Raw genomic sequence first — 12,048 nt, forward strand, 5'->3', positions numbered from 1 at the left:
TGATCGGTGGTGGTCACATGAGGTGACAGCAGGAAGCGCAGCAGCAGCCAGGGTTACAAATGCATGACAAAATGCGAATATTAATGTGTTGTAAGTCACAGAATTTTCCGTAAATTGAGATACTGAAGTGCAGCCGGACAAATGAGTGTGCGGGCTTTGTGGATCATTTCTCAGGAGAAGGGAGAAAATGTGTCAATCCGCTTTTCAAGGTTTGTAATTGACTTGTGATTGTTTTCATGAATATGCTTCCCGTTTATGTAAGTGTAGATGACTGCAGCAGCGTTATTATGCCATGAAACATCTGCTAGTATACTTCTTGGCGCATATTGTGTTAAATAATGTCTTGTGTCTCCCTCCCAACAGGAGGTTTTCTACTGTGGAGCACCGTGCAAAGAGCCTGGCAGGCTCCTCCTATGTAGCAGTCCCAGACGAAAGCACTGTGCTGCAGCTCTTGCTCACTGAGCTGGGGCTTTCAGACTCACACAAGTCATATGTAGCACTGAGAGATGATTGCCTTCACCGCCAGCGGTCACCAGCTCTGGAGCTGTGTGTGGACGGTCCTGGAAAGGGATTACTTTGGCCAGTATTGACCATTTCTCAAGGGTCTCTTATCCTAGCTTGCCTACCTTTAGTGGATGCCCCTGCTGAGCCACGGCCACCTCTGGCCAGCCTGCTGTCAGTCTCCCAGGGCCTCACGCTCCTGGCAGGCTTACAGACTTTTCTCCTCGGATCTGGGAGTAAGCCTGATAATGAGGGGCTGGCCTCTCGCCTGGCAACGCTGCCCTCCGTGCTCCTGCAGATTTGTCCACTGGGCACACCACTGGATCTGCCACTACTGGGGGCACCAGCTACATCTGCAGCACCCATGCCTACTGGGAACCAGAAGCAGCCAGCCTGGAAGACGGGGCTACACCGGGGTCGGGCTGTGGTGAACGTAGCACTGATAGAGACAGTACGCTCCATGCAGTATGGTAACCGGAGTAGACAGGACCTGTGGGATGTATACGGCACTGTGACATGCAAAGTAAGTGCACAGTGTAAAGTAAAGAAAGTAGAGTGATAATTACTTGTGTTTTGTTCTGCTAATTATTTTATTCTTCTGTCAACAGTGTGAAGTGGAGGGGGTACTTCCAAATGTGACAGTGACCCTCACTCTGCCACCAAATGGTTCTCCACTGCAGGACATCCTGGTCCATCCCTGTGTCACCTCACTGGACTCCAGTATCCTGACTGCCAGCAGCGTTGATAACTATGATGGCTCAGCTTTCTCTGGGCCGTACAAGTTCCCATTCTCTCCTCCTCTGGAGCCTTTCAGATTATGCAGCTATACATCTCAGGTAAAAACATACCACAGATACTAAAATAACCACACATTAGTTTTAATATCTGCAGCAATTCCTGTTGACATAATACTCCTTCATCAGGTCCCTGTTCCCCCCATCCTTGGGTCATATCAGCTGAAGGAAGAAGACAACCAGCTTTGTTTCTCTGTAAATCTCAAACTTCATGAGAGTGTAAAGAATAGCTTTGAGTACTGTGAAGCACGTCTGCCCTTCTTTAACAGGTAAACATCACAAGAGGACATAAACAGTTCACTTTAAATGCTCGCAACATTGAGAAATCTGTGTCATTATGACCATAACTAAATATATGCTCATTTTCAAGGTGGTTAAAGCATCTCTTTGCTAACTCAGAATAGACAGATGTTCTAGTCTAGCCAGTGAACCAACATTTATTCTTGCAGAAATAAAATAAAGGTATGTGACTTTAAAAAAGGTTTTAAATTATTGAACAGTAACATTAAAAGCGTAGTTATTTAGAGTAGTACAGTATTGAAAAAATAAATGTTTTATGGTCTCCTGCATTGGCTATTGTAATATGAAACACATCCTTCCAGCATCCTCAGTTGGAAAGAAAAGCGACGGGCAATTTTCTTTGCAAAGTATCTGCACTGGTCTCATGACAAAACACCAATTAACTCATTAATCTGAATAAATGAAGCCTCCGACAGCCAAGTAATAACCTATCCTCCAAATCTCAAACTTTACTCATCATGCGCAATCGTGATGAAACACTCCTTTCAGACAATTTGTACAAATGTCAGCAAAATGTTGTTTTAAAAACCCTTTAACATGTTTTTTTTAATTAGTACTCGGGGGTTCCTACATGAAATACATTGCTAGTTCATTGTCCTGTGGGTGTTTTCAGGGGCAGAGATGATAAAACTCTATAATTGTAGTAATAATCCAATATAGTTAAACAGTTCTCCTGTGTAAAATCTGCTTTCATCGCTTGGCTCTGTGTTGATATCTCTTTTGGAAAACCAATTATAGTGGCTGAACCAATGAAAGAGTTCAATACAAATTATTTCAGTTCAAGTCTGCATTAACAAACTTGCTTGTGGACTGTACAGGGATCAAATGGGTATTGTGGATTTGAAGGTGAGTTCTGGACAACTAGATGTTTCAAAGGAGAAGAACCTACTGGTGTGGGTCCTCGGTAAGCATTGTGCTCCAGAGACTTAACCCATGGTACAGCTCAATTCGACTTGACTCTTCTTGACTTTTTTTGGTTTTCCACTGTGAAAATTCTGTAGATAGTACCTGGTACCAAATACCTTATCTCCACCGTTGAGATACCAAGCAAGCCGAGCTGATAGTAACTTTTATTTATATAGCACCTTTTTAAAAACAGAGTTTACAAAGTGCTTTGACAGACAAGGCAGAAGGCAAAAGGTGACGAGAAAACACTTGCAGGGTATGAGAGCGTCTGTTTTTTAAGAAAGTTATCTATTTGTATTTTACAACATAGCTGCCGTTAAACAATGCACAAAAAGTTTCATTTCTTTCATTCACTGCTTTGCTCAGGCTATCTCTCTATTTTTCTCTTGTCATTAATAAAATGAGTTGGGAACCAGACAACAAAACCTAACTTTACTTTTAACTTCATCAAATGAAATGTCCTAAACTTCCTTAACTGGTCCTAAATTGATACCAGAGTACTGAAGGTGTACTATCTGCAGTGGAATGAAAAATACCTGGTACCAAAAGCAAGTAAAGTTGAGTTGAGCTGATACCATGGAGTGAAAACACAGATTTACTGCAGCTCAATATCTTAAAAAGAAAATAATGACTCCATTTCCCTTCACTTGATATTCAGGACAAAAGTTCCCTAAATCTCGTGAAGTAACAATGGAAGGCAGGATCAGCTTTTCAGGGCCGACACCAGGACCTACTGACCCTCTCTGCACAGACCTCACAGCCTACATTAAAGTAAGTCAATAGAAGTGATGATAATCATTAGCCTGTTAAATCAAAACAGTACAGTTGTTTATTTAAGCACTGCACACTCCTGACCATCAACATTTTGGAAATAAATTGTAAGGTGTTTAACACATTATATTCACAGTTGTATTTCAAAGTGCCTGACATGACATTGTCTGGATGCTGTGTGGATCAACATTTAGTGCAAGTTTATTCCTCTGCCAAACCACGGATTGTAACATGTGAGTATACAATGTTATTTCAAGCAATGTTTGCTGCATACACATTTACTGCAACTGAAAGTTTTTCTTTCATATCCTCAGCCCGAGAACTTCAATCCAAAGAGTATTTCATATGGAATTCAACAGGCACTGCTCCAGTCTCCTCAGGACAGATGATGCTGTAGCATGAAGAGGAGTGCAGTTGGGACAGTTTGGGACTAAAGAGGCTGTAACAGATATATGATATAGTACAGTGGTCCAGATCTGATATTTGACCCCATGAAATCATTTTATTACTTTTCTGTTGTTACTGGAGAGCTCGCAATTGATCAAAAATGTTGTCTTTTTCTAAATGGTTTTTAGATTTTACAGCAAGTTGCGATAAAACTGATGGCAAGAACTGATGGCAAAGTGATTCTGTTGGACCCAACATGTTATTAACATTCACTTGTAAAATACTAGAATAATTTTGCCTTCACTCAGCACAGATCACATTGCACAAAGTTAAATGAAATAGTTTGAGTTTTGTTAATGGATAGCTACAACAAGAATACCTGCCCCTGTAGTCCAACCTCTATTATCCTCCAGCCTTCACCCTCCCTCAGATTTATCCCATTGCAGACACAAGGGCCACCCGTCGCTCTGACAGTCCCACTTCAGTGACTCTCTATCAGCCGGATAATTAGCAGCTGGGGCCTTGTCATCAGCTGTTGTGGGCCTGGAGAAGAGGGGCGGCTGGGCTGTGAAAGGCCAGACTGCTCTGGCCAGTGTCTTGGCTACAAAAGGCTCCTCTTTAGAGCTGGCAGGAGTCCTAGCTTCCCCCTCTCCCACCACCCCCACTTACCCCCACCCCTTTTGACCTCGTCCCCGCCCTGTCAACTAGTGGCTAGTTCGAACGCACAACCTCTCCAACCAGACTGTGATTGAGCACTGACCCTCAGAGACTTTAAAGAAGCCGGTCCCATTCAGCTTGCAGGACCTTCCTAATTGGTGAAAAAGTCACAAGGATGGTAATTGTTGGGTCGCCTCTTGAGGTTGCATAGGTGCTTTAACTCAATTAATGTAGAACTTTAAGTGTATGTTTTTGATCTTTATTGTTGTTACACAATTGTCAGGTTAGACCCCCCTTTATAGTCAATACAATATAGTCAAATCATTTGAAAAGTTTCAGAAGTTTCTCTGAACTATGACAAAGTACATTTACTAACTCTGTTACATTTTTACTATAAAAGCAACACCTCTGTGTATTATGTTGAATGAATAACCAGCTGATGAAGGGTTAAATCAGTGGAGATTGTGCCCCGCTATTCCACAGCAGCCAGACTCCTCTGAGTGCCCTCATTGTCTGCTGTTGGCCTCTTGTGCCCCTTGCTGGTCCAAATGGTACATTCTCACGTGGATTTCCACTCAGAAGGCTGACCATGACCAATCCTCTGTCAATTGGAACCAATTGCTCACACGGCATCCTTCACCTTCTTTTTATGTAGCTGTACGGAGTGGCAGACACCGAGACCTCTCGGCTCTCCCCCTCCACGATGATTTGGCTTTAGGGCCCAGTGTGTGTGGCTAGCGAACTGGAAAAGGAGAAGTTTTTGAAGAGTTGGGCCACTCTAAATCTCTTCAGTATCCCAATATGTGGTCAGTCTGGCTCCTCAAGTCTGCAGTCACCGGCCTCTCACTGGCAGACTTTGCTTTGTTGATTGAATGGCTTGCTAAGAAGATGGACTTGTTTTAATGTGTTGTTCTGCTCCAGTGCCTTCAGCCAATACCTCAGGGTATTTAATTCTGTTGTGTATTTAAAAATCATTCATTTATTTCACCACTGTTTACTTGCATACAGGAAAATGATTTCTTTTGACAGCTTTCATCAAAATAACAGAAATAAATTTCTGAACAAAGCAGAAATTTGGATTGTCAAGAATCATGTTGGGACAACATAAGATTGTGCTCAGAATTGCCTAATGCCTAAGCATGTATTATACTATTATAGATATTGCAACTGTTATTCACTGAACTGTGGGAGTGTAGTTTACTTTGTCCCTCAGCCCAATAATGACACCCAGTGGTAGAGTTCTATAAATCTTCTGTTAGAACATGTTGATTTCTTTTTTTTTTAAACAAAAAAAAAAACTGTTTAATCACCATCCCTCTATTGAAATGGTTCAACTCAATCATTGCCAGATCATCTTTCCTGATCAGCCCTCCTGCTGTGTGATGTGGTCCCAGTAACGTTGATCTAAAGCAGTGTGCCTGAGGACTAGGCATTTGTTGAAAACTGGCCTCAGGTGTTTGGTAGGAGTCCAGTTCCTCTTAGACTCTCTCATCTTGCTAAGAGCTGGCTTCAGGGAGAACACTTACCAGTTTCCTGTTTGCATTCTTATTATTTTTCAACAGCCACAGATCTTTACAGATATCTTTGGAAACTGAAGGATTCTTTTGTACTAATTTCTATACCTTTTGCCTGATAATAGACAAGAGTCTTCAAAACTGACTGAATTGAATTCTAAATCTGAACTATATGAGGACATGATGACATTTTTGGATGTTTTGCTATCAATATCATAGGAAGGGTGAATGAGCTTTAGACTCAATGCCTTTACAACACATTTACTAATTTTGTGCTCCACTTTCACCCATAGAGGGCACCATAAGCTCAGCCATGCAGAGAATATTTGGTTTACAAAGTTTTATTTGGTTAATTTGCAAACTGTTTCTAAACCCTGTGAGAATATGACTGAAAATTACCACCTGTGAAAATGTGATGTTTGGATTAAGCAAATAGTGACCAAGGAGCTACAGTAGCTGTTTTAGTAATTCATTTGCATTAACAGACCATGTTTAAGATCTGTTCTGATCCAGATTAAAAATGAAAAAACACTCTTAGTTAAGCTTATGGTCCCAGATCCCTCTTGCGCCTCTTATCCTCCCTGTCTGGCTGCTTCTGGTAGACCACATCCAGCTATCCCTGTGTGTTTTACCCTTATTCTCTGTTCTTCCTATTTCACTTTCACTTGTCCATGATAAGTTTTTTTTGTCTAGAGACACTCCTCCGTGTTCACTTTGTTGAACAGTCCTTTTATCTGTGTCTTTGGGGCCTTGAGCTTGATTTCTCTGGTTAGACTCTTCTACTCTGCACTGGAGCTGGTGTTTGGTCTGGTTTTGCTGTGTCTCTTCACTGAGGAGGGCCAAAGATTTTGGTTCCAGAAGGCAGCTGAGGTCCAGCCTTTCTCCTGTGGTCTCATCCCAGAAAATGTCCCTCTCTGTTGGTCTTCTCACAAGTTTAAGCTTCTGGATCCCTTCTTTATGTGGACCTCTAGCTGAAACAACCAGTGAAATGATGGAATTAATCAAAAGGCTAAATTCAATTAGAATTTGTATTAAATTGACTAAGATTATAGAATAGAGTCCTACCATCAAATGTGTAGATAACATTATGTCTTCTTTGTTCTCTAGCTTTTCGGAGGTGAGCTTGTCGATACTGATGAGCCTGTTGAGCGAGAGCGGTCTGGGCCTCCAGAAACCCTCCCTAAAGCCCACAAGAACACATATTCACACAGAAATTACAACAATGGCGGAAGAAGTCTTCAGACCTTTTACATAAGTAAAAGTACCAATACAATGTGAAAATACTCAATTATACGTTTTTAAAAAAAATCCTATGTAAAAGTACATAAGCATTAGCAGCAAAATGCTGCATTTTGGTGCTCCGTGCCGGTGGCAATGACCTCGGACTGATGTCCAGCAAGAAACTTGCATTTCTAATGCAGAGGGATTTGAAACAGTTGCATGCAGACTTTTCCTCAATGCAGATAGCATTTTCTTGCATCAGTTAGCGGCAGATGTGGAGAACTGGAAAACCAGTGAAGGTCAATAATGACAGGAAGTCTGTCAACAGATTCATGAGAAAGAATGTTCAAGATCTCTGCAGTGAATTGATTGAACATCCCTTCCTGAAATTTTATGACAAGAAAATGTTTCTGCCAGATGGAGTGCACCTGACCAAAGCTGAAAACCAGGTTGTTTTTTTTTTACCAACATCCTCAGCACGTTGAAGAAGAGTCTTCAGAGGTCTTTAACTGCACTGCAGCTTTACTGACTGGCCCCCTGGTTTGGATCCATGTGCCATTCTGTACATAATTGTGACTGTAAATGTGATTGTAATCTGTATATGTGCCAGTCTTGTGAAATGTGAATTAAAATGGATCCTGTATAGTGGTACAATATCTGTAGGGAAAATAAGTTCATAACTGGCAGTAGTGTCCAACATTTTCACATTATTTAACATCTCAAAATACACATCATGTTTATCAACCTCAACACTAATTTAAGAAATTATGTTGTCAAATATTCTATATGACATTATTAGTTCAATTGTTAATGTGTCAGTGTGTAAGGAGAATTTTCCTGTTCTAGCTGCTCGAGGTTGAGCAAATTTGAACTACTTCATATACATTTAGCTAGTTTGTCTGGTGGAGTTATATGATTAAAGGGAGATGAAAGAAAAAAAACTGAGTTCCGATACATATATTGGTTTTCAGTTTTTTTTACTTTTTCTCTGATCTTTGATTTTTGGTGAAATATTCATTATTTCATTTATATAACATTAAAACCATGTGAGACATTCAGTGGGGAAATGTCTTTTTGGTGGAGCTGCGAACAACTCATAGACATCCTAAACATGACAACAATACGTGAACTCACAAGACAAAGGGATTGGAAACCACTAGTTTAATCTTACGTATTGTATTTTTATAAGATTACTATATTAACCATTGTGTAAAATCGTAATCTGAAAAGTAACTAAAGCTTTCAAATAAATGTAATGGGTTAAACAGTACAATGTTTCCTACTGAGGAAATGTAGTTTAGAAGTGTGAAGTAGCAGAAAATGGAAGTACAAAATTAAAGTAAATTTCCCACCACTGAATTATAATGCATACATCATGATTTATAGTTTAGTAAGCAGATTCCCATTGACAGTAGTAATCTTAAAGAAAACCATTCTAAAGAAAAATCATGTGACATGTGGTCAAGCCTATTCTTTTCTTTGTGTTGAGTGTGTGCCTAATAGTGAGGGCCTTTCTGTTCCCTGTACCCTGAAAATAGATCCCATTAAGGGCCAGTCATGGCTGTAGACCACCCCACTTTCCACTCCACCGGCACTTTAATCAGATCCACTGGGACAGGAAGGGCCCACACTTACAGAGACACAGCTCACAGCTGTGTCTCTTTCTTTCCGCCCCCATCTCTCCTCTCTCTCTCTCTCTCTCTCTCTCTCTCTCTCTCTCTCTCTCTCTCTCTCTCTCTCTCTCTCTCTCTCTCTCTCTCTCTCTCTCTCTCTCTCTCTCTCTCTCTCTGTCCTAAGCACTTCTGCATGCTTTAATATTCCCACAATGTAAAGATGTATTATATGAATAATTAATGTTATAGATGCACTTCAGCTGTTGTATACTTTGTGGAAATATTTTACCTGAATCATTCTGCTGCTGCTGGAGTGTCCTGTTTTGCCGGTTGTAGAAAACTGGTGGACACCCCCACCTCTGCAGACCCTGTCCTACAACAAATATCAAAGTCCTTATTGGGTGTCAGAATGGCGTGAGGATAGTGACACTCGAACAGTCAGCAGGGATATTTTACTTTGTTGGGGTTTTTTTTATTACCATGGCAATTTGATTGGCAGTGCTTGTGTGGCCAATTTGTAGGGCCAATGGTTGCAGTGCCTGAGGAGAGATAATGATGGCATGTCTGGGTAAAAATCAAAATCAGTCAGAAACAGTAATTCAGAATTTTGTCTCCCTGAGTCCCAGCACAGGACTGGACAGATGAGAAACTTCTCATATGAATCAGGTAACAAGAATACGCTGTTATAGTTCATACAACTACATTAGGCAGCTGAGGTTGCCACGCTAACCTGGGGTCTTCGGGGTGGGTGAGAATGAATGATGCTTGAGTTGTTGCTTTGCTTTGGTGTGAGGTTTCCTGCAAAGCATGGTTCTTATGGCACACACACACACACACACACACACACACACACACACACACACACACGCACACACTGTCATCAGAACTAGTATCACAATGAGATGGTGTGTACAAAAAAAAATCTCAGTGGAGATAAAAAAACACTAACCTGAGAGTGTGGAAAGAGTTATTTCCTGTTTCAGTGGAGGCAAGGTTGTTTTCCTCTGTCCCAGAGATCCTGACGGCTGCTCCCGAGTGACCGGCAGAGCGGGGAGAGTCCACTGCGGTTTGGGCTGGATGACCTGTTGTTTCTCCTCTTCTTGTGGACTGTTACATGGGGCCACTTTATGCAGCCTGGGTCTGGAACCTGTGGAGCCCATAATCCAGCTCCCTGTCCTAAAGTCTGACATGCAGAAACACTTGATACTCCGGTACAAACGAGTTATGGAAAGGAAAGTTAGAATATCTTTCCTCAAGTTAGTTATTAATTAAAATAACAAATGTTACCTTTGTAAAGTCACTCTAGGTCCACTGATGTTGTTACATTTCCCATATAAATGTTGAGTCCCTGTGTCTTTTCGGCCTCTCCTGAAAAAAACCCCCCCACTAACTTAACTTTTAAACTTGACTCTCGAACTTGCCCCATTTTGTTCAAGCTGCTTCCAAACCAGCCTGGTGGTCTTCAGATCTCCCCTGCTGGCAAACTGAATTTTTATCCTAAAGCATCTCTGTCTCGTCCCAAAGTACAAATGTAACAAACACTTTTGGTTGTGGTTAAGAAGAGTAGGTGCGTAATCCATCTCAGCCTTCGTACTTGAGTTTCTCATTATAATGAGCTAGGTTTCTATGGCAACTCTCCCCACAGGTTACTTTGTAACTCATAAGTTAATGCTTGAAAGAACCTGTTATTTTTCTGCACCCAGTCGTTATTGGAAAGCCCAGAGGGGTGAAGAAAGAGGCAGGTTCTTTGAGAAATTGTTAACATACTGAAAAATGTAACTCCAGTAGTGCTCTGAAAACCCCAGGAGGTAGACAAACACTGTTACAAATGTGGGTCATATTAGGCTGGATGTCAGGAAGTAGTTTTATCAGCCGACTTTGTCCTGTACATCATGCTGGTTACTATAAAATGTGACCTCTGTTACTCTTTGTTGATGCGGCTTATCTCTATCTGGCATTATTTATTCAAATGGTAAATACATACTGTATTATGACTGACTATTATCTACATTATTTAGTCATTTTGAGTAATGCTTCTAAAGTTTGTGCACCACATTCTGGCCTCTGTGTTGCACCATTAGTTGTCTTATGTTGCTTTCAAAGGTGCTGATTTGTGGGCCATTTCCAGCAAATACTACTTACTGGCATTCATCTTGTAGTAGCAGTATTGTGTAATTTTGTCTCACCCATAGCTAAATATTCAAAAAGACTGCATTTAAAAAAAATCTATTAATGTGTCTATTAAGTAGAATTTTACATTAAGGTCTCTTATCAGTATCTAGTAGCACCTGGGAGCATCTGAACATTACACATTCCTCTGTTTCTTCTAGCACATTTATTATAAAATGTTTAAATACCACGTGCAAATGTTCAGCTCAAACTGTCACCTCAGCAAATGCTTCATTAGAGGTCTCAACCCACTGACTACACTCCAGCAATCATAACGAAACTGATGGTGCCAGTCTCTTGGGAGTGTGTGTGTATGTACGTGTGTGACAGAGAACGATGTAGAAAAGCTGATAAAATTATTCAACTGCCACCTTCATTATCTCAATGGCACTATGTGGACTAAAATTTAATTTTGCCACCATGTTATGTGACACTTGAAAGTAATTTTGACGAGTGCTTATCCAGTGTTCTGCTCTGCAGGCAAAACATGTCCTGTAGGCTTTTTCCACTGCCAGGCAGATAACCATGAATTATTACAACAGATTTTGTATATCTGTGAAAGAGGATACATTATAGTATAAACAATCATCCTCAATCTTCTTCAGTGTGTGTGTGTGTGTGTGTGTGTGTGTGTGTGTGAGTACATGACAGCTAAGTGCTACACAGAAAGTAATGCTATAATATATTATGGCAAGGAGAACACTGCAAAGTAATTCCTTCTAAATCAATGCAATGCACTTTACAGATTACTAATACTGTATGAGCCATGCATATTCGGTCTGATAAAAAATATCATATGTATTTTTTTTAATCAGGATACAATTATGTTTGACATAACAATCATTTGGCATTTATACCTTATTCTATACCTTAAGGTTGTTTCCACATTTTGTCACCTACACTTAAACATCAAAATCTGTGTCTTTGACGCATTAAGCCACATGGTCAAGGAGTTATTTATTGAGTTTTCATGTATAAGTGGGAGAGGAGATTCTTATGGGAAAATGCAAGCAATGCTGTAACTAAGATTTTAGAAATATCGAGTCTACCTGGACAATATGGATTACATAAAAAAAAAATACAAATACTATTTTTGTATTTATTAACTCCCAGCATGATATTCCAGATACTGTGTCAAAGCTTTCTCCACACAGCTAGGAATTAAATTCTGGTGAGAAAATAGTTAACCATTTTATTTGATCCATTGTGTAAAAA

General features: G+C 40.5%; 1 protein-coding gene across 1 annotated transcript; it reads left to right on the plus strand.

The window, feature by feature from the left end:
• Nucleotides 1-34: 34 nt before the first annotated feature.
• Nucleotides 35-7,704, plus strand: ap5m1 (adaptor related protein complex 5 subunit mu 1). The gene is made up of 8 exons (XM_062440915.1): nt 35-209; nt 364-1,024; nt 1,110-1,337; nt 1,425-1,564; nt 2,414-2,499; nt 3,160-3,272; nt 3,409-3,505; nt 3,587-7,704. Exons 1-8 carry the CDS (start codon nt 142-144, stop codon nt 3,667-3,669), a joined length of 1,476 nt encoding a protein of 491 aa, XP_062296899.1. The 5' UTR covers nt 35-141; the 3' UTR covers nt 3,670-7,704.
• The last annotated feature ends 4,344 nt before the right edge of the window (nt 7,705-12,048 follow it).

The sequence above is a fragment of the Scomber scombrus genome, chromosome 19 (assembly GCF_963691925.1).
Source record: "Scomber scombrus chromosome 19, fScoSco1.1, whole genome shotgun sequence".
In the NCBI taxonomy this organism is placed as follows: Eukaryota; Metazoa; Chordata; class Actinopteri; order Scombriformes; family Scombridae; genus Scomber; species Scomber scombrus.